The sequence below is a fragment of the Colletotrichum phormii genome (assembly GCF_030913505.1).
Source record: "Colletotrichum phormii strain CBS 102054 chromosome Unknown BDP81scaffold_1, whole genome shotgun sequence".
In the NCBI taxonomy this organism is placed as follows: domain Eukaryota; kingdom Fungi; phylum Ascomycota; class Sordariomycetes; order Glomerellales; family Glomerellaceae; genus Colletotrichum; species Colletotrichum phormii.
The window spans coordinates 292,969-314,924 of record NW_026851443.1 but is presented as its reverse complement, the minus strand read 5'-3'; the positions used below and the strand labels follow the sequence as shown (position 1 = coordinate 314,924).

Sequence of the window (21,956 nt, the reverse complement as noted above, 5' to 3'; positions counted from 1 at the left end):
CTATCCGGAACGCTCTGCCGTCGATACGAGCGCGACCCAAGAAACGTTGTTGTCTTCAATCCAGAGAGCCGCCCGAGCTGTGGCAGAACGACAGGACCTCGAGGTCTACAGGGTTGAGGGCAGTGCCCCTGAGTACCATCGCTTGGCTATCGACGAGAAAGCTGCTCTGATGATATCCTAGCCATTGTCAAAAGGCCAAAGACGATGGATGGAACTACTTCAGTCAAAATGTTGATCGACATATCTTGAACAGGCGCCTCTGATATTCCAGCCTACACACGAAGGATGCTCAAGCTGTCAGCTCTATCAATGCTAGTCTAGAATGCCCCTTTAATCTGACTCTTCATCACTGTCGTCGCCCTCACTATCGTCCTCTTCGTCATCATCACTCTCACCGTCCTCGTCATCTTCGAGCTCCTCCTCGTCCTCGTCACCCTTGAGGCCGTAGTCGTCATGGAAGTAGGCGAGCTGCTGGACATCCGTCTTGTAGCCCATCTCCTTGAACGCCTTTTCAATGTTCTGTAACAATACGTCAGTAAATGTTCGTTGTGAAACTGCATCGTAAAAAACATACCTCCTGCAAGATCGGAGCGCAGGTAATGACAACATTACTCTTGCCAGGCTTGAAAACAGGCATGACGAGCTCCTTGAGCACCGTCTTGATCTGCTCGTCCGTCACGTCCCGGACGTCCCTCATGACCTTCTTGTGCCAGTCCAGCGGCAGGCTCCGTACGACGCCGAGCATAAAGTTCTGCGCCGCCGACGACGCCATCGTCGACTGCTCGTCGGCGAACTGCACAACAACCTGGCTGATGGCGCCCTCCTTGAGGTGGCGGTCAATCTCGACCTCGCCCTCGGCGATCTTACGGATCGTCTCGCGCGACACGGCAAACGCCTTGCTGGCGTCCGGCGAGCGGTACACCTTGTACTGGATCACGCCCGTGTCGAGCTCGCGGCCAAAGTACGAGCCGTACGCGAGCCCCTGGCCGCGGACCGAGTTCCAGAGGGGGCCCTCGGTGGTCTCGAGGTAGCCAATGGCCACCATGATGGCCGGGAGCCGGGGGTCGTCAAAGGACGTGATGCCCTTAGCCGTGCTGACGCCGTAGGAGCTCTCGGCTGTGGTCATGGGCACGATGGTGGCGCCGACGGTTCCGGGGTTCTGGCCCTCCTTTGTGAGCAGGGTGTGCGGCTTGATGATGGGGAGCAGCTCGTTGGAGCCCTTGAGGTTGTGGCTGAGGATGTCCCAGGCGGCCACGGGCTCGGGCAGGCGGGCGACGTCGGCCGTGACGAGGATGCGCACGTTGTTTGAGGTGAAGAGGGACTTGCGCAGCTGCTCGAACCAGGAGAGGACCTTCTCCGGGTCAGAGGCAATGAGCTTCTTGAGGCGACGCAGGTAGATGGCTCTGACGAGTGCCCGCTTGGCAACCGAGTAGGACTCCTTCTTCATGTGAATCGACATGTCGATTTCAGATGCCATTGACCTACCATCACGCTTCAGCTCGGGGATGTCGGCCAAGTGCTTCTGGACGCCCGCCTTGAGGCGCTGGGTGTCGAAGACGCTGTCAAACATCATGGTACGGATCCAGTTGATCACGGTGGAGTACTTTGCAGCCTCGATCTGGAACTGGATCATGACGCCGTCGGGGTCGCCGTAGTCTCTTGTTGAGCGCAGACCATAGCTAATGGTGTCCTGCTCCAACTCCATGACAACCTGCTCGAAGCCAACCTTTTCTCCATCGCGCATGATGGGTGTGTTGAAGAAGTTGTCGTTGAAGATGGGCAGCAGCGGCTTCAGCTCGATCGGCACCTGCGATGTACCGAGATAGACCGTCAGGTGCACAAAGTTGGTTGGCACGCTCTCGAACTGGATGAAGAGGGGATCTTGCCCTTGCTTGGCGTTGTCAATGACCTTTTGCGCCGCGTTGTCGACGAGACCGAGGCCCTTGGCCTTTCCAGACCTCGCCGTGTCAGACTCTATGAAGTGAATCGACTCGGTACCAGGGACAGCCCACTGATCAATCACGGAGGCCGGAATGGGCTCATCGTTCTTAGCCTTGGCGGCATCGAGACGCTTCTTGAGGTCAGCCAGGCCTTCGGCGCCAAGCTCCTCCTTTCTCTTTGCAAGTCTCGCCTCCTCTTCGGCCTTTTGCTTCTTTGCGAGCTCGTGGGACGGCTTGCCGAGGATGGAGACGTGGGGAGCATCGGACAGCCACTTACGCAAAAAGTCCCTCCATTGAGCGTCGGTCCACTTCTCGAGCTCCTCGTACTCGGACAAGGACTGCAAGTCCTTGAGCGTCGAGCCATCACGCTTGCCAAAGAGGTAGTCTGTGATGATGTTGTTGGAGTAGAAGCCCTCAGACTCCTCGGCCTGGAACTTGACCTGAAGGCGTTCGCGATGGATGCATGAGGTCAGGTACGCCATGTCCAAGGGCTTCGATGCCACTTCCATTAGCAGGTCGACGAGCCTCTTCTCGACAAACTCCAGCTTCTCCGTCTCGACACCAGTCGGCTGGAACCAGATGACGGAGTTGGGCCGGGCATCCCACCAGTAGGATACGGAGCTTGCAAGCTCCTCCTTTTCGACAATGACATTCTCGAGAATTGACACAGAGGAACCGCAAAGATATGTCAGCAACACGTTGAGTGCAGACGTCTCGATGGTGTTGGTGCAGTTGGGGCCGTAAAAAGCCACAGTGATCTCGCCGACGGATTCATCCTCTTCGGGGAACTCGGCTGTCGTTATGATGGTCTCCTTGAGCGCCGGGGGCTGTGCTGAGTCGATCCAGGGTCTGCAAACTCACGTCAGCATGGTTTATTAGGCGTGGGGGACTGAACTACCTCTTGAAAGGGGAGTCCAAGGGCGGAAGGTCGTCCTTGATGCTCTCCTCGAACTCGTCAAGAATCTGCAGCAGCTCGTTGTGGTCCGCTTCGCCAATGATGACCACGGCGAGGTTGCGGGGCTGGTACATGTCACGGTGGAATTGGCGGATGCGATCAGGGGTCAGAACCCGGAGGGCCTCGGTCATGCCTCCGGTCTCGTAGCGGAAGCCCACGTTCTCCGGGTACAGCAGTCGGCGAGCGCGAAGGTCCATGATTTCGGCGCTCTTGAACTGGACAGCCTGCATCTCTGAGTAGACGACACCCGCATCGTTGCCCTCGCCGTCAATGTGGTGCACTTCGGTGATGCACGCCTCGTCTGTGATGACGGGCACGATGACGTGCTCGAGGTACACTGGTAGGATCTGGGAGAATCCTTCCCAGCCAGCGCTCTCCAACGTGTACGCGGTGTGATCTGTTGCAGTCCAGGCGTTCGTTCCAGAGTAGGCTCGGGAGGCCAGCTTGTCGAGAAGTCCCTTGTAGCGGTAGTTCTTTGAGCCCATGAATACCAGATGCTCGAGAGTATGGGGGGCGCCTGAGTCGTCAAAGATCTCGGTTGCGAGAGTGAAGTAGCCGTTGGTCTTGGGGCCCTTGCGGTCGGCTACAATAACCTGCATGCCGCTCCTCTCCGAAACATACTGGCTGATTTGGCAAGGAGCATAGTCCGTCTTGAAGCTCTGGACTTTGCGGAACCGCGGCTGCGGCTTGCGTTGCTCCTCAGGCGACATGGTGTGTGACTTTGCTTTGAACAAGCTTTGAAATGATCTGAGAAAGGGTCAGCTTGGTGTCTTGGTCGAAGACATTTGTAGGAACTAGGACATCTTATGGAGACGTAGGAATGGGCATCAGGGCAGGGGTTTGAAGGAGTCATAAGCAAATAGTTTCAAAGCTCTGAGGGGCGAGCCATAACAAACGCAGCTGAAGCAGGGTAATACGAGTCTCATGATGAGAGCTGAAGCTCTTCGCCCAAAAACAGGACGTCACCCAACTAGCTCTTGAAAACGGGAGGGGGAAGAGAACCAGACAACGGATAGATGCAGAAGTTCGTATGACAAACGGCCATACGTCCGTGAACACCATGGCACCCAGTCCGAGAAGAGACATACCCAGCTCTGTTGGATAAGATGTGCCCATGATGGGGAACAAAACAAGCCGCCAGAAGCGCAACAGCTACAGCAAGCGCCACTTGACTGGCTCCAATCTTCAACATGTCGACGTGTCAGACACGGGAAGGATGCCCTCAGACGGTTTGGGCTGAGCTGATGGTATGAAGCTCGCAGCCTCGGAGTGGTGTAGTGCAATGCGCCATGGTAGCCAAGCACTTGACAGGCGAAGAAGAGAGAGAAGCAGAATGACAAGGGGCCAATCGGGGAAATTCACTTGAGCGAAGAAGGCGAGCGAGACGGGAGGAGAAAAAGGCGCAGCAGCTTACCGTACAGAAACCGGCTTTGCCAGCCTGATGGACAGAGATGAAGAAGACCAATGAGGCTTCCCGAAGCGTATTGGCCAGCCCGTGATAGGGAACGATGTAGCGGTTACCTAACCGCCGCCACGAGAGATGTTGACTCAAGGATGGAGGGGTATCGACCGCACGGGAAAAGGAGCTGATGCTGAGGCTTACAGGCGGTCCTCAGGGGTAGGTATATATGGCTGAGCTTTGGTTTCCCGTTGGTGGTTTGTTTTGCGAGTTACCGAGTTTGTCGGTTCGTCGCGGGGCACGAGAACGTGAGAGATGGTCGCTGGCCGTACAATGAGCGCACTGAGCCATCTGCCTGCCCCTCCAAAGTCCAGGGCAAGGGACCAGTGGAGTTTATCTTTATTTATTTATTTTTGATTTTCGCAAGTCATCGGCGGGGTGGCGGCTCCCGATTGGCTCCTTGCCGCGGGAGAGCACGTTGGGTCAAGCGCCAGCCGCTCGGCACAAGGTCGGATCAGACGCGAGGTACGTACTGGGGGCCGACATTGAATTGTGACGTGGGTGCTTTCGGGACAGCTATGCAATCCAGTGTCATAATTGACCGTAGCTCATCGCCTGGTTTTATGCGACATCGCTTCTCGACGAGGCAAAGTCCTCCTGTCGCCCATTTCTTGGCTACGTATCTGCAGAATCACGACGTCTGAACTCTGGGCGAACCATTCGAACTGTGTATCCACCGCATTCCACTTCCTGCGAACCGACCTGACTTCTGGCGCCACCCCCCGACCGAAACGGCCCCGCGATATCTAGAGCTTCGAGAAGCCACACGTGTGACCCGCACACGACGGCGGAACGAGAAGATGGCCGTCGAAACAGATCAGAGCGCCTCTGCGCAGCTCGGAGAGGCTGTTGTTGCATTTGCGCTCGAGGGACACTTCCCTGACGAGCAGGTGTCATCGCTGTCGCTGTCCTCGTCAGATCTGTCGCCTGCGATCGATGCGCTGGAACGAGCCAAGGGTGATTTGGAGGTATGCGAGGGCTACAGCGAGCAACGCCAACCTCTTACTGACGCATGCGCAGTCCGAAATCCACACGATAAACGAGGAGACCAAGGGCGACGTCAGCTCGTGGGTGCACAATGCGAAAACACTACAGGAAGATATCTTGCGATCCAAGAGGCTGGCCGATGATATTGTCCGACAATCGGAAGCGCCGCAGGTTTCAGGAAAGGCGATACAGGATGCAGAGGACCACATTCAGTTTCTCGAGAAGGAGGTGCTATACACAAACCAGCTGCACGAAGCCCTCAGGGGTATCCAGCATGTCAACGAGCTCTTAGGGGAGGTCGAGCAGGCGATGAAGGAGCGGCGCATCATCGACTCGCTCCGGTGGTTGGAGAGTAAGAACCGTTAATCGCATTGAGATCAGGGCGACGGGCTAACGCTGTGCAGAATCTTGGACAGAACTCGATGCTGTCCCAGTCAACAAGAAGGCATGTCGAATCATGAGGCTTCTCGACGTGAGAGCTTTCGAGCTAAAGTCACACGTTCACGACGTTTTCGACCACGTGTGGGCATCGCTCGTCCACACGGATCTCGAAGCCGGGTCCCTGGCAATCTACAATAAGTTGGATGGTACTTTGTCCCCATCTGACTAGATTCACAGGAAGCTAACAGGAACAGACGAGCAAATGACGCTGTCAGAAGCCATCATCGGTCTCCAAGCCTACAAGGAGGTTGAAGACCGCATGTCCAAGCTGTGGCACGATGTTGACAAGGCCATTGTCTTTCCGCGAATGGACGCTCAAGCTTCATCACTGCCGTCCATCCGCGAGACTGAAGTAAGCCCCAGAGATAACGTGGTGACCCAAGCACTAACACCAAGCAGAACGTTGTGGAACTGAACGGTCAAGCTGGAAGATCAATCGACGAGTTATTTGCGGACCTCCAAAAGGTGGTTGAGTTCCTGGCCAAGAGACTGACACCTGATCTCCTCATGTTCTTCAGCCCCATCATGATGAGCGACCTGGTACCGAGGCTCATCTCAGTGTGGCTCGACTCAGAAGTGCCTTCGAATCTGAAAGACCTCGGGAGGTTCCAGGCCGTAATCGAATCTGCGAGGCGGTTTTGCGAGGTCCTTGAAAACAACGGCTTCACTGGGTTTACGGAGCTCAAGGAATGGGTTGGCAGTGCGCCGTCAATATGGCTTGCAAAGTGCAGGGAAACGGCCCTTGATTCGGTGAGGGTGCAAATGTCAAACGGTGCGTCACCCCGCGTCTGCCCCTTTGAGACAATGCTAACGCTGCGTAGGCCTTGGCACCACGAAACAAGTCGAAAAGGTGGAAAAGCAAATGGTATCACGTTCCGAAGGCAAGGAGTTGACGGCGAACGGTGTAGCCGGCACCGTTGCAGAGGATGACTGGGGTGCAGAATGGGGGGTCGACGACGATGAAGAGCCGCCAGAAGTCAAGGACGATACTCAGGAGGAAGATGACGGTGCCGACGCATGGGGGTGGAATGATGAGGAGCAAACTACGGAGAGCGCACCGAAAACGACTGCGCCGGTCGAGGAGAAGACGGCAGACGACGAGGATGACGCAGCCGACGCGTGGGGTTGGGGGGATGACGATGCGACAGCACAAACGGAGCCGGAGCCGAAGCCTCAAGCACCAAAGACGCAAACGAAAAAGCACAAGACGGTGTCTACTGAGCCAGATGAGAGCAGGGAGATGGTTCTCAAGGAGACGTACCACATCTCCTCCATGCCGGAGCCGGTGCTGGAGCTTATCCTGGCCCTGCTGGAAGACGGCGCGGCTCTGACCCAGCCAGAGTACGTTGTGAGCCTTACCAACTCGGTGATCCTTCTAACATTCGTAGGTACGAGAGCAGCCCAGTGGCAGCCGCCGCCCCGGGTCTCTTCAGTTTGCCGACGTTCGCATTAGCCATGTTTCGAGCAGTGTCGCCGCATTACTACTCACTCGACATTGGCGGGAACATGTAAGTTTCGATCCTAGGGGGAACATCCTTTCAAAGCTGACCAATGTCGAGGTTCCTCTACAACGATGCCATGTACTTGTCCGAGAAGCTGGCTGATTTGGCATCAACGTGGAAATCACGCGAGGACCTGACCGCACGCGCCCAAAACATGCTGCGCATAGATAACGACATCAAGAGCCTGCAGAAATTTGCGACACGCGCATACACTAACGAGCTCGGGTTGCAGAAAACGGTGCTGCGAGATCTGCTAGGAGGTACGTTGTGTTCTAGCCTGGGCTGAAGCACTTTGCTGCAGACTGCCGGCAGTCATTGTGACTTTGGGCTAACGCAAGACGCACAGGCGATCAAAGTCTCATGCAGCAGGATGAACTGGACAGTTGCGTGGACTCGGCACTAGCGCGGGTCAGATCCATGGCGGTGACATGGGAATCGATTCTGGCACGTTCGGTGTGGTACCAGGCGGTGGGGTCGCTCTTGGATGGCCTGTCGTCCAAGATTATCGGCGATGTCATGGACGCGTCGTCCATCGGACAGGACGACGCGTACGGGATCGCGAAGCTGATTGCCAAGGTCACAGAGCTCGACGACCTCTTTCTGCCGTCGCGGACCACGACCACGACCACGACCACGGCGGGGTCGGCCGCGGACGAGATACCGACAACGGCGCAGTACGCAGCCACGTGGCTCCGTCTCAAGTACCTGAGCGAGGTGCTCCAGTCCAACCTCAATGAGGTCAAGTACCTCTGGTGCGACAGCGAGCTCAGCCTGTACTTTTCGGCGGACGAGGTCGTGGACCTCGTTGAGGCTAGCTTCGACGCTAATCCGCGGATGAGGGAGACCATCCGGGCGATTCGGGAGACACCAAGCCCCGTGCACGGCTAAGGGAGGGGGGACGGGAACACCGGACGGTTGAGCCGGAGGGCCCGGGCGAACGGCGCAAGAGCCGGAGCGAGATGGAATATGGGATGATGGACTCCGCTTGGGGCTACGAGTGACGGGTGATGGGGGGGGGAAGGGGCCAAAAAGAAGGCTAAAGAAAAATCTTTTCCAACGCGAAGAAGTTGGAAGAATAACAGACATTTAGCGTTTCTGGTGTATTGTCCAATTTCAAGGTGGCTATGTTGCCCTCCAAATATCAAGCGTCGTTATTCCCCCCCCCCCCCCCCCCCCAGATTCAATTTATCCATCTCAATCCAACCTAAAACGGGCTTGTACTCTCACCTCCCTTCCAATCGTTCTAAGACCACGCCCGACCACCACTGTCGATTGCACCCCCCCCCCCCCCCCCTGGCTTTAACTTTCCGTTCCTTTCTCCACACGCACGCCCCTCCCCCCTTCCCCCTTCGTGCAGGTTGCAGCTCGGCCGTCTCCACATTCTCCAACGCGCGACGCTGAACCCTATCGGTCTCGGCACCTTCCACCCCAAATCTCCACCTTACCCCAAATTTCTGGTTATTTTCTTTTTTCTTTTTTCTTTTTGGTTGTCTGCTTCTGTGGTTTGTGTGTTTCCCATCTCTCATTTTGTCTGTGGTATGACTTTTTACACTTTTGCCCGGCTCGCCCATTGCGGTGCTTTTACATTTCGTAGGTGAACCATCAGCGAGGTAATCAATCACAACTCAATGCAGTCAACGTACTCCATCGTCTCTCAACCCGAAAGTCGGGACCTTCAAACACCCCCCGGAGGTCCATCGTGATCGCCGAGCAAGCCTGGCCTTTTCGTAGCGTAGCATTCTGGCAAAACCTGGAATCCGCCCGCTCCCCCCATGCCAACGTCGCATTTCCCATCATCTCTCTTATTCTTTTCTTTTCCGTCGATCACGATCTAGTACATCAAAGGTCCATGACCCCCGCCTCCGTCACCCCTTTCCTTTCCATCAAGAAAAATGTCCGGTGGAAAAGAAAAGAACAGAAGAGAGAGAGAGAGAGAGAGAGAGAGAAAATCTCGTTCGCGATAGGAAATTGACTTTTCTCCGTGTAATCCCTGTTCGACAACCATCAAGGCCTCTACTGTACTTTGTACGGATACTTCCCGGAGCAGTTCTTCCTCTTCCCCCTTGGCCTCAAACTATCGTCAATTCACTTTTTTTTTTTTTTTTTTTTTTTTTTTTTTTTTTTTGCATTGCTCCTTCCCCCCCCTCACAAAAACGACTACTGTACTCCGTGTGGTGTACGGAAGAAGCCAAGAGAAAGCCACGGGGACGGGCTGCATACTCAAATCGGTCCATGCGTATACTTTCTTGGCTGCTCGCGCAGTTGCAGCTACGGAATAGACAAGCGTGACAAGTACAGCTGCGCAGTACATACTCCGTACTCCGTACTGATCGAGAGGGAGGGCAACACGGCGCAACCCCTCAAACAGGATTTGAGATTCTGCCTTGCTGCCGATCACCGCTGCCCGTCAACATCCCTACCCTGTCATTCTCAAATCCACGTCTGCCTTCTTCTTCTTCTTTTCTTCCATTGTCTCCCCCCCCCCCGGGGTTCGTCTGCGCCATTGCGCCACAGCCAAATCATAGCCCCCCATGGCTCTCTTCCCCCCCCCCGCATCGTCGCATTCTCCTTCGCGTCCACGTCGTAGTGTACTTCGCCACCCGCGTAAAAGGACGTGTCCCTCCTCACTCTCCGCACGTACCCAAAGGTCCCCAAACCATGCCATTCCTCCGTCTGGTCTATTTCATCCAGCCACCACTCTGACAGTGACCTGTTTGATCACGTTCCTCCTCATCTTACCCTCATCTAGCCCAAAGTATGTGCAAAGGCAGCAAAGGCAGCAAAGGCCAAGCGGAAAGGGGAATTCTGCCTATTGCCTCGTTTCTGTCTGGCATCCTACGGAGCCCCCTCCGGATGTAGCTCCGGAAGACACGGCAAAATCGGATAGCACTGGTTGACAACGATCATTGGTCAATTCCATACTCCTCCATCCTGTAGCCAAGTGTTTATTCTTGCCGGCAAAGCCGTTACTCTCGCGCAGTCGTCGGGCACCTTTACCTCTTGAACTCCCCCCTCCCCAGAATGCCCCAGACACACACACACCACGGCCCGGGAAGACCATTCTCTGTCTCTCGAATGCCCTTCCGTCCATCCTCCCGGATCCTTGGTTCAACCCATGTCCCTAGCAAGCAAATCCCCACCCCCCCCCCCCCCCCCCCCCTCCCCTCTTTGAAAATGAAGATGGAGTGCCTAGGTAAATCACCACGGCGTAATTCTCTGTACATGAGACAAGTCTCTAGTTTTGTAGGAATTTTGGCGTGCAACACCACACGCACACGCCCCTAGCAAACAACCGCAGAAAAAAAAAGAAAAAAAAAAGGGAGCAACGCAAGAAATTTCTCCAGCACGGAGATTGCACATGTTACACCATCCAAACCCAAGGCGGGAATTTCCACCACATTCCCCCTTCCCCTCTTCCTGCACCCCGGATCTTCCAGACTACATACACACATACATATCCGTACATACATGCACAGGTACACACCGTGACACCCAACCCACTTGGGTCCTCCAAAGAAAGGGAAAAGAAAAGCCGCAACGAAATCCATCGAACCATCCAACCCACCATTCGACCCCAATCAGAAGGAAAAGTCTGGAGAGAGCTTGAGCACGGGACACAACATACGCTTTGCCTGCCATCCGGCCCGGCCGCAGAGTCTCCACCACTCCATCCGGGACCCCGTTCGCGTGCCCTCCCCCCCCCCCTCCTCTTCTGCAAACCGCAAGTGAGGAAACTCTGGCAAAGAGAAAATAAGGAAAATGAAGAAAAAAACCCCCCAAAAAAGCCAAAGTTTAATGTCCCCCCATACGCACGCAAGAAGTAGAGGCACAATGTCAAGTCATGTTCAGCTCCACAGTACTCTCCTTCACCACACTTGCTCAACCTTGCGGCTGCAACTTATCTGATATCGATACTTCTTGGTAACGCTTTCCTGCTGGACCATTTCGTCTGTCTGCCTTTAACCCCCCCGCGTATACGTATTCGCAAAACAGTACCAAGTCCTCACTTTCCTGCCACGGCAAACTTGCGACGTCCTCACACACAAACATCCCCCTTTCCTCCTCCTCCTCCTCCTTCTTTACCCCTTATTCAGTTTAGACCTCCCCCAAACATCTGCCAAACTGTGCTCGTCAAACCTTTTTCGAACAAGAAACCCAAAACCACACAAGACCGCCAAGCCCATTACGGCATAAGCCTCTACCCTTTCACAAGGCAGAAAAGATCCCACGACCCTTATAAGCATTCCAGTCAGACACGCAACGGTCTTAGCACAAGGTTCATGGTTCTGCGTCCTACATGCCACCAAGCCAGGTCCAGATATACAGATAGATAGCAGCACCCGTCGGGGTAGTCATTGATATTAACATGAGCTTCTCAACTAGAGCTCTGTCTTTGCCTAAAGAAATACCAGTTTGCCTTGTTTCGCCACAATCAGAGAGGAACAACCTTCCCCGTTCCCCAATCGCCTCCACAGCAGCCTACATTCCAGTACCCCCTCGTTCATCCGCCCCCGCCCATGCCCCCAAAGCAGCCAGACAAGAAATGCCCTCCTCCGCACCGGTCCATCCATTCCAGATGACTATGCTTCATGTCAATGCTTAAAAAGGAATACCCCAAACCATGCTAACTAACCCCAGCTTGCGGGACCCGTCCTGGTCCACGATTCCTCCCCATTCGCCAGGAGGAACTCCTCCCCGTTAATCAACAAACACCTCTCACGAACCGGCCCCAGGCGATGCAAATGTATACGCAGAAAAAAGGTGAGTGGTAGTGAGTGGTTCGTGTACTGTGGGTCCTCTTTCAAAATCGTGAGAAACAAAGAAACTTTTTTTCCTATGGTCTTTTCTCGACTCTTGCTTTCATCATGTCGGATTGATCCCATTTCTATAATATTCCTGTCCCTTCCTGACATGTGGTATATGCTGTGTCCTTTCCCGGTTCAAAAAGTCGACGCGCCGCCCGGCCTTCGTGGCTCTCGGGGGGTGGTGACGGTTATGCCCTTATTCGCCGTCCCAATGAATAAATCCCACGAACAAATGAAATAATGAAAAAAAAAAAAAAAAAAAAAAAAAAAAGGTTTCCCGTTGGTGTCCCGTTGGTATCCTTAGGAAAAAAAGTCCTCGCATCCTTCAAGGAGAGCGGGCGAAGCGAAAGAAAAATAGTCGTAGACTACACCAGGAAGTTCTTCCTTCATGCCAATAGTACGCCGCAGTCGAATGCCAAAGGGGGTATTGATAGCACATTAGATCCAAAAAAAAAAATGGGCGCGCTGGGAATTCTGTCTTTTGGTTTCGGCCGTGTCGTTTCGCCCCAGGGGGTACTCGAGCCCCCCCCCCGGGCATATGTCGTTAATTCTCTGTCGATACTGATACAAAACTTGGGGAATGGAAAAAAGAAACAAATTTATGCCAAGAAACGAAGGTGGTGAGGCCTCAGCATGGTACAGAGAAGGGACGGCCCGTTGGTCTAGCCGTCCTAGGTCGCCTTTTCCATGCTGGACTTGGGGCTAATGTTGTTGGATCGAGTGCCGAACGTGTTGAAGACTCGTCCGACGCCACGGGACTTGCTGGTGCCCGTGGACTCCGGTTCCTCCGTGTTGCTGAGCAAGACGGTCTGGACGGAGTCGATGTTGATGCGGCAGAAGAGAGTAGAGAAGAGGTACTGTTCGCCGTTGTGGTCAAACAGGGGGAGGGTGCGGTAGCCACGCTTGAGGCCGTTGAGCTTGGCAGTGTGCGTCGCCACCGGCTGGCGGTCGTTGTAGCTCTCACCGTTGTGCGAGAGTTTGACCGACCAGCGAACAAAGATGAGTTCGGGGAACTTGGTCGTAACCTTGAAGGTGAACTTGCCATCGAAGATTGGGTTGAAGCCGTTGCCCTGAATCACCTTGGTGCGGAACAGCAGAGGCGTATCCGAAACCGAATGCTCGGCGTCCGTGTCCTTCTTGTCCCTCTTGTCGCTGGAGTGGAACACCTCCACCTCGACATACGGGTCGACCGTCTTGTTGTTGGGCATGCCGTTGGGGCGCATGAGCTGCTGGGCCGAGATGACGTCAATGGTGAAGGTGACCTCCTGGCGTTCCCGATGATGGCCTTCCCATCCGGGGGGCATCACCTTGATCTCGCGCAGCTCCTTCGGCTTCAGGACATAGCCGGATCTGTCGGTGCCGCTCTCGTACATGGCCTGGTTGAGTTGCATGCCGAGATCGAACGTCTGCCAGTTGAGTGCGGCCATCTGCACGCCCTTGCGCCAGTAGCCGATCGGGTTGAAGTTGTTGGACGTGATTCGGGTGCGATCGGGGTAGACGCGCATGAGGTATCGCATGTTGTGGAGCTGGATGGCTCTCTTCTCCTCCTTGGATCTGCTGTTCTTGTGGAAACTCGACTCCATAAAGGAAAAGATGTGGTTGTACGCCTTGGCCTCGACGGCGTCGAACCCACCAAACTTGAGGCCGGCACAGTACACACCCAAATCTCCCAGGACCTTGACCGTCTTGTTCGAGGACCGTCTAGGGGGCATACGCTCGCCGGCGCTGTCGTTGTCGCTCGTGCTGCTGCTCAAGGCGTCCTGGACCTCACCCTCGGTAATGGTGTTGACACGGCTCTTGCTGACAAGACGGCGGGAAGGGTGGCTCGGGCTCAGGATGGGGCTCTGAGGCAGCGACTGGGAGGGGACGATGCTGTTGTCCAGCTGAACCGGCTTGGTGTACGGGGAGCTCAGGCTGTTGCCGCGTCGGCGACCGGTCGACTCGGCTGGCTTGGTAGGCTCCGGGGGTGGCTGCGGGCGCTTGACCTTGATGAGCACTCGCTCCTTGAGCTGCTCGGGAGATGGGAACTTGTCGGAGGATGGATCCAGGGGCGCGGTGACAAGGCGAGCGCCAAAGGTCTCCTTGATGATGCGAGCCATCTCAGATTGTTGCGCGGGGTTGCAGTGAACCTCGAGGGAGATCCAGAGAGGGTACTTGGTGTTGACAAAGGCGTACTTGTTGATCGTGGTCATGGTCTCCTGGAAGCTAATCGAAGTGGTGAGCGTACGGCCGTGGTTTACCGTGGGGTTGCCATCCGGACCATCCCAACAATCGACCTCCACACAACGGCAACCGCGGACGAGCGCGGAGATGTAGCCCTCGACGCTGGAGAGACCGGCGACTTGTCGACCCATCAGGTAGGTATTGTGAGAGCTGGAGATGAGGTACTCGTTCAACGGACGGTCGAGGGTGTAGTTCTTGGGCTCCTTGTGGACGGGCAGATTGTAGGTCGAGGTCAGGTATGCTGCAAAGGCGGCGTCGCCCATGCGAGGGCTGTCGACCGCCCACTCGAGCTTGTCGGAATCTTTGGCGTGCTTACGTGCAAACCTGCTATACGCATTTTCCCAATACGAAGGTGTCTCAGGAGCCTCGACATTTTCTCCCTGGGTGTCACGCAAAAATCGCTTAAACTCCTCGAAAGTGAGGCCGGCTGCTGGGTTAGCCGCGATCTGGTTGTAAATGTGGCCAATATCATCACGCTGCTTCATCAGACCCACAAACTTCTGGAATTCAAAGAAGTTCAGGCGACCAGTGCTGGTGCCAGTCGCCTTATCGAATTTATCAAGCAAATCCTTGTGCGAGGCATGAATGTGGAGATTCCGGCAGACCCGCTGGACTCCCTCCAAGTCGATATCACCGACGTCGAGAGATAGCGTCTTTTCACCACTCTGCCTAGCCATCTCTGTGAGCCAGTAGTCGCGGATGGCCCGGTCGTTAAAGGCCATCAAAGACGCCATCAGATCCTGTCGGTGCTTGGAGATGGCCTCGAGAGTAGTCACCCAGTTGTAAAAGGTGCTGTCGTCGTCGGCGACCAGGTGCATCATCTTGGTCTTTGACGTGCCGTGCACAACGTACATAATGGAGAACCAGCGGGCTTCTTCAGATTCTGGTACGCCGTAGTCGAGACGGTACTGTCGAATGTCGGAACCGGTCCTAATCTCCTTGATGTCGTCAATGTAAAGTTCCTTGTCGCGCTTCTTATCCCAGGAGATCTTGGCGGCGTCGGGCTCCAGAACCAGGATGAAACGCTTCTTCCAGTTCTTCTTGGAGACCTTCCTAATCCAGGTGCCCTTGAGCAGCTGGAAGGGAATGACGGGTCCGGCGGTGGTGTTGGAAGGGGAGGTGGAGCCGGCCAGAGACGCGGTGGTGCTATTCGAGGACGACTCTCTCAGAGCCCCGTCAAGACCACCAATCAACGACCTGAGATCGTCCATCTCATCAATGATTTCGTCGTCAGAGTCGCTATACGCGGCAAGGTCGGGCGGGGCCGTGTTGTTGCTGTCACTCCTCCGGCGGAGCATACCGGGGCCAACACTGCCGTCACGGCTGTTGGGGGCAGCGGATGAAGTCCTGCGGCGGGTGAACCTCGCCGTGGCTCGGTTCGACAGACGCCGAATGATGTTGTTGCTTTTGCTGACGGCCTCTGACATGGCACTAGGACTGCCAACCAAGGTCTGTCCGAGTGAGTTGTCACTCGTTTTCCTTGAGATGACGGACTCGGGCAGGGAGAATGAGCCGGCCGAGAACTGGTCGTCCACAAGCTCACGCCCCCGGTGCTCAGGAGAGGCCTGGAGGGAGCTGTTGCTCGTCATGACAGCGTTCTCTGGAGACATGACGGGCGAGCCCTGCTGAGAGCTTGAGGCCGCGGAGGAGGCGCTTATCGCTGAAGCTGGTATTGTGAATTGTTGTTGCTGTTGTTGCTGTTGTTGCTGTAGGTGTTGTAGGTGAATGTTGGAGGGGAGGTTCGTATGTACATGGCTTGGACGTGTGCGTCTAAACTGAGTAGACTGAGGTGGCATGGTGGTAGTAGGTTTGGAAAGGGGCAGAGGTGTAGGCAACTGAGTAGAAGTAGAAGTAGGAGACATGGTGAGTCGTGGGGGTAGCCTTCGCTACACGCGGGTTTAGAGAGAGGTCCCCGCGGCGAGATCCTAGGTGGATGATCTGGCGTTTTTATGAAGAAGTAGTAGCTGCTTGAGACGGCATCCTTGGAGAGTGTGGTCGTGTGGAACGGCCCGTAGAGGGATAGAGAATGCGGGGGATGCGTGGGAGAAGGTCGACCCTGAGATATGAAGGTGGGCGTTCCACACACACACACACACACACACACACACACACACGGGGCTGTCTGGCAGGCAAGGGTTCGGTCCAAGAAGGAAGCAGCAGCCGTGGGGAGAAGTGATGATCTCTGCTGCAGAGTCGTGTAGGTCGCCGCGCGGTGCGATGCGATGCGGCGCACCAGAGGTCCTGACAGACCACACGGGTGGTAAGTTATGGCGCGGGTGGTTTCGTACTGGTACACTGCAGGCGGACCAGCAGTTTTCTAGTCAGGCGTAGGCCGTAGGCGTGGCAGGGCGGACGAGCAGGGTCGGACTGGGCCAATCGTGATGGCAGGTGTCCGTCGTTTCGTCTTTGGGAGTTCCGGCCTCTGGGTTTGGGGGTTGCTCGACAATGTGCGGGCCTGCGCAGTTGCTGCGATGGATCACGGCGGAAAAAAGGGCGAGTTGTGATGTGGCAGGTGTTGTATGCAAGTGACTGATTTGGGTCTATTTCCAGGTTGGGGTCGACGGGACCGACAGCATTGGCAAGCCGCTATGCAATGATCCCGCAGCGGATGGTCGTTCGTTTCTTTCTTTCTTGACACCTTTGCTTTTCCCCTTTTTGCCAGCTGGTTGGAGGTTCCGGTTGCAGTCCTAGGTCGCGCAGGCTCGTGTCCGGCAAGAAGAATCGAACGTTGAATCGGGTGGGAGGTGGTTCGGCGCAACGAGAGAAAGTCTTGGGTGTGGTGGTGATTTCTCGGGAGGGTGCGCACGGCGCAACACGCAAAGCGACAGTTGCAGATGAGTCAATGGGCAGATACCTCGGGTCGAGTGCCGGCGCGCAACTATTTGAACACAATGAGTTTTTCAGTTATTTCTTGTCTTTACGACGTTGAGTTGTTTTGGCGAGTAGTGTGTTTGTGCGTGTGGGAAGAGGTGAGGGTTGTGGTCTGTTGTTATGTAGTTGAGCAAAGCAGCAAAAAGGAGCGTTGCAGGTCAGACGTAGTTGGCAGCGGTGGTTGTGTGGTGACTGCGGTGGGTGGTGGTGGTGGTGGTGGTAGTGGGTGTAGTAAGAGCAGTGCGGGTGCTGGTGCGTATGAGACTGGGCTGGCAGACGGTCAGGACGGAAGGTGTGGTGGTGGCCAGTCAAGTCTTATGTGGGCGGGAGTGGTAGTTGGGGCCCGGGAAATTATGAGTAGACGGAGCGGGAAGGAGGCATAGCCAAGAGCTTTATTTTGGAGTAAGGGCAGAGGTCAGGGTCAGGAGAGAGAGAGAGAGAGAGAGAGAGAGAGAGAGAGGGCGAGGGTGAGGGTGAGGGTGGAAACGAAGGGAAACGAGCAAGAGTACGGGAGTACGGGGGACCAAGAGGTGTAGAGGTGTAGAGGTGTGTGTATTTGTAGCGAAGAAAGTACCAACCCAAGTATCCTTGAGGTGTATCCGTACACCGTAAGGTCTGGTAAGGTATGTGGACAGTGGTGCTGGGCAAGGTTGAGCAGGGTACCAAGGGACAGAAAGCCCAGGTGAAGGAAAGGTAGAGACACCGAGGGGAGTATGGCGTAGAGTGACTTGACAGGGCTCATTCAGAGAGCGAGCGAGCGAGAGAGTGGGAGAGTGGGAGAGTGGGAGAAAAGTGTGGGAAAGAGGCTAAGAGAGACTCAGTTAGAGAGACAGAGACAGCAAGACACACACCTCTCTGTCTCTCTGTGTCTCTGGCTCAGAGAGAGTGTGTGTGTTTGCAGGGAAGGCGTGGAGGTAAAACGGGAGCGAGCCAAGATGGGCGCCCAGATGGGCGCCCAGATGGATGGGTAGGAACAAAGTAGGGTACATGGGCATGGCCAAGTATCTCTCCATACAGCATCATATGGCACGATACAAAGGTACATTGCACATACCGGGCGGGAGGCAGAGGAGCGTGGATGGGCGCAGGAGTGTGGACGCAGGGGCGTGTTGTACCTGATGGTGTAAGGCGAAAGATGCCGGGGGGATGTAGTGTCCGTACCTAGGTATGGACAAGACAGACAGCAATGGCTCAAAGGTTTGTGGGTAATGAGGAGGACCGGACGAGGAATGCGAAAGAAGGATACACGCACACGCGGGCCAAAAGTGCAAGATACGGGTACCTTGGCAAGGCGCAGAGTCGTCAGGTACCTTCTATTTCCTCTTTACAATTCCATCCGCCTTACAGACATGCAGCGCCTTAGATACATGCCCGGACCGGTGCCGCCAGGTCACTGTATCCGTAATGGAAGCGAAAGAGACCGACAGACACTGACAGAGACAGCCAGAGAAATAATAAAAATTATAAAAAGCGGATACCAAAAGGGCAAGAGGGCAAAGGCAAAATAGAGGGAAATGGGAGGGCGACGCCGCGACGGGGCGTGAACTGGGAGACAGCGCTAAGCTGTTCGAAGCATCTCAGTGGAAGCTATCCGCAAGATACGTATCTTTTCTGATCTCAAGGAACGTATCCCAAAGGTCAGCCCCACCACGTCCATCCCGTCACTTTCATCCATTCGTCCACCTCCACTGCCAACTGGTACCTAGGTAGGTCTTTTGCAGTGTCTCTCCTTTCTTCCGTGGCATCCATCTCTCTCTGGATATGTTTGTTGTGTCTACCTTCTACGGGGCCTCCTCCGAATTGGTTTCCCTCTGTTTTCCATTCTTCTCCTGGAATTGGCCTCTCGAGAAAGCGGAGACACGAGGCTGGCCCGATGGCGAGACTGACCCGGCTGGGCTGGAATTGAGGGGCGCGGCCACGGAAGGGGGGGAAATGGGAGAGAGAAAAAAAAAAAGTCACAGTCACACAGAATGTGGTGGACCGCAAGGTAAGGTAAGGTAGCGCACAGGGCCGAGATGGAGACGCTGGGCGTCACTTTGCAATCGAGGTTTGAATGGGACATCAAAATGGGACATGAACGTCTCCTCCCCCGGTGGGGTACGTACCTGGGCTAGCTAGCGCCCTGGCCCTGGGACGACGTAAGGTATCGTCGCCCCCCTGGGACCTTGGGTACCTTACCTGGGGCAAGATGGAAGAGAAGAATCCCGACAGGGGGGTAACAGAGTGAGTGGCAGGGGAAAGGCACGAAATTGAGCAGAAGGGCTGCACCACTGCAGGGCAGAAACCTCCAGGTCGACAGCAACCACTGACCCAGCGCGCATCCGTACGCAATACGCAATACGCAATACGTACCACGCAGTATATACAAAGTACCATGTAGTGCAGCAGCGGCGGCAGAAGGGCTCATGCGCAGAAGATGAGGAACTGGGCAGAATTCAGAGAAAGGGAGCCTTCCACCGGGGATTACTACCAAGTACCTAGAGGGAGACAAGCCGAAGGACAGCAAGAAAGAGAGAAAGAGGGGGTGTCGTTAACATGACGAACAAATGTATGGACGGACCGTCGAAGGAGACTGAGAGTGAAGGCGAAAGGAGAGGAGAGGGCAAGCAGGGAGACGCCGAAAGAGACGGGGGCCACCGGTCGGTCCTCCCACCAGCCCAAGAAAACAGAAAACCCAAGAGGACAGGACAAAAAAAAAAAGAACCATCAGAAGAAGGGGCAACGGCAGGAAAAAAAAAAAAAAAAAAAAAGGGAAAAAAAGGGAAAAAAAAACCCCCCCTTCAGGAATATGGAGGACAAGACGGGGCTCACGACAACAGGGCAGGGGACATGGCATTCTCTGCAGTACGTACCCTTTTGCAATTCCCATGCTGCGTCCTGCGTAGGTATTTCCCCCTTCCCGGGCTCCGTCATGTCATGGGCAGGCCACAAGCCGCCAGCCGCAAGCCGCAAGCCGCACGATGGGCTTCTGGGGAAACTCAAGGGAGGCCTGATATAGAAGGAAAAAGAACAATTCCAATACCAGGAACCGCTGTTGCTCCGGCTCATGCTGCTCGGCTTGCTTGCTGCGACCGCGCTGCTCTCTTCCCTCCTGAGGACAAGGTAAAGGTAAGGATCAAGGTCCGTCCAGACGACGACAACCTCCAAGGTACTGCGGTACTGTACCGGCCGGGTACAACGCCATGTGCACCGCTCTCATCCAGAACAGGGGTCCTGCTGGCATGGAAAAGGAGGGAGGGTGTGCGAGATGGATGACTCCTCTCTCTCTCTCTGTCTGTGAGAGAGACAGCAACAGAAACAGAGACTTTGGAATGTCTTGTGCGTCCCCCCGAGACCACCGCCCGGGGACAAGTCAGAAGCAACTGCCAACGCCAAACCTCAACGCCAGCAGCACTCAACACACACGCCAGACTCTGTCTCGCCTGTGGCACAGTCGTCGCGGCGCATCTCGCCATATTTCCACCTCATTTGCCCCCCCTCAGGGGCTGCGTGCGTACGAAGTATTGTCTCGTCCTCTTTTTTCTTGTATTGCCTCGCCCGTTGGATCATCAATGACACCCCGTTTTGACGAAACAATCTCCTCGTCCCGTCTTTGGTAATCTTGAAATCTTCCTCCCGGGCAGCAGGATTTTGGCACACACCCACGCGCCACGGCAAGAATAACCTCGACGGTTGCCTTGTCTTGTGCTCCCGGGTTCGTAATCCAAGATGCAGCATGGCAGCATGGCAGCATTCCCGTCCTACCCGCCTTACGTTGGCCTTGTCGGATCCTGCCAGCTCTGCCCTGTCTTGTGCAACCCCGAACGTGACTGCGGCTGCTGCTGCGGTGTATATCCATGTCGAAGCCAGCATTGGCGGCGCCATACTATCGCACTTTCAACTTGACATGTACAAGGTGACGGCAGCCAAAGATGCACTCATCCGGGTCCTGCGAGACTCGAAACTTCCGTCTTCCTTGCCAACAAAAGGAATGTCTTCCGTGCGGCGTGCGGCGTACGGTGGCCTCGGCGGACGACGCGGTACACCTCGGAGCCTGGCTCGCTGTGAGATGAGCAAGGTGGGATGAATGGCCAAGTACGCAGTATCCGTGTCACCAAAAGTTTTTACTGTTGAGGCGGCAATGTACAGTACCTGCGTCGAGCGTTGGAGAAAATAGCCCAGGACAGGATTAGCCCTTTGCCATGCGCGCTCTGGGGAGATGAAAGCCCATGCTCGGGCATCTCAACAAGGCTCAAGGGACCACAGAGTTGAGCAAAGGAAGGCAAAAGGGCAAACGTACCGACAACTTGGCCCTTGGTTAGGTACATTTGCGACGTGCCACAACGTATCTGTACAGAAATAGGTACCGGTATTTTCGTATTGTCTGTATCTGTACGTAGGCAATCGAATTGCATGAGCCGCCTGGCAAGATGATGCCTTGCTCGACGGCGTCCAAGAAAAACAACGTACGCAGTACTCTGTACACGGCCGCATCAACAGGTACCGTCGGTGACGAATGAGCCTGTGAGGTCAGTCTGACATGATGATCCCATGTTTGTCGTCCGCTAAAACTAGGTGCCGAGGAACCGTAATTGGTGTCTTGTTTCCCCCAGACTCTATTACGTCGACGCCCTTTCTGCACGCGCCATGGCAAGCCGCAAGGTCGCTTTGATGCGTTGTGCTCTGTTGCTCGTTGCCGTCGTCATACAATTGCCCGTACCGCCCTATCTTGATTGTTGTTGCATCGCGCCCTGGCCTTTGGTGACGATGCGTTAATGCGATACGTGTCACCCA

At 55.3% G+C, this 21,956-nt stretch overlaps 5 protein-coding genes across 5 annotated transcripts; 1 reads left to right on the top strand and 4 right to left on the bottom strand.

The window, feature by feature from the left end:
• Positions 1-330: 330 nt before the first annotated feature.
• BDP81DRAFT_444006 (peptidase M16 inactive domain-containing protein) lies at positions 331-3,605 on the bottom strand (the record flags this gene model as incomplete). The annotated part of the gene is made up of 3 exons (XM_060591773.1): positions 331-519; positions 575-2,789; positions 2,839-3,605. 3 exons carry the CDS (start codon positions 3,603-3,605, stop codon positions 331-333), a joined length of 3,171 nt encoding a protein of 1,056 aa, XP_060451271.1.
• Positions 3,606-3,859: 254 nt separating this feature from the next.
• On the bottom strand, positions 3,860-4,118 carry BDP81DRAFT_412277 (uncharacterized protein). The gene has a single exon (XM_060589201.1). The coding sequence runs from the start codon at positions 4,085-4,087 to the stop codon at positions 3,866-3,868; it is 222 nt and encodes a 73-aa protein (XP_060451270.1). The 5' UTR covers positions 4,088-4,118; the 3' UTR covers positions 3,860-3,865.
• Positions 4,119-5,154: 1,036 nt separating this feature from the next.
• BDP81DRAFT_456324 (uncharacterized protein) lies at positions 5,155-8,172 on the top strand (the record flags this gene model as incomplete). The annotated part of the gene is made up of 9 exons (XM_060593152.1): positions 5,155-5,322; positions 5,375-5,693; positions 5,746-5,928; positions 5,977-6,134; positions 6,182-6,554; positions 6,604-7,123; positions 7,171-7,290; positions 7,342-7,544; positions 7,631-8,172. The coding sequence occupies 9 exons, from the start codon at positions 5,155-5,157 to the stop codon at positions 8,170-8,172; spliced, it is 2,586 nt and encodes an 861-aa protein (XP_060451269.1).
• A 4,188-nt stretch (positions 8,173-12,360) lies between these two features.
• BDP81DRAFT_412270 (phosphatidylinositol-specific phospholipase C) lies at positions 12,361-16,406 on the bottom strand. The gene has a single exon (XM_060589200.1). The coding sequence runs from the start codon at positions 16,172-16,174 to the stop codon at positions 12,761-12,763; it is 3,414 nt and encodes a 1,137-aa protein (XP_060451268.1). The 5' UTR covers positions 16,175-16,406; the 3' UTR covers positions 12,361-12,760.
• A 4,140-nt stretch (positions 16,407-20,546) lies between these two features.
• Positions 20,547-21,055, bottom strand: BDP81DRAFT_412266 (uncharacterized protein). Its single transcript, XM_060589199.1, has one exon. It carries the CDS (start codon positions 21,045-21,047, stop codon positions 20,562-20,564), a length of 486 nt encoding a protein of 161 aa, XP_060451267.1. The 5' UTR covers positions 21,048-21,055; the 3' UTR covers positions 20,547-20,561.
• Between the last annotated feature and the right edge of the window lie 901 nt (positions 21,056-21,956).

Bases quoted from the DNA above. Each gene is read 5' to 3' on its own strand.
- BDP81DRAFT_412277 (XM_060589201.1), bottom strand. From the start codon at position 4,087: ATGTTGAAGATTGGAGCCAGTCAAGTGGCGCTTGCTGTAGCTGTTGCG.
- BDP81DRAFT_412270 (XM_060589200.1), bottom strand. From the start codon at position 16,174: ATGTCTCCTACTTCTACTTCTACTCAGTTGCCTACACCTCTGCCCCTT.
- BDP81DRAFT_412266 (XM_060589199.1), bottom strand. From the start codon at position 21,047: ATGGCGCCGCCAATGCTGGCTTCGACATGGATATACACCGCAGCAGCA.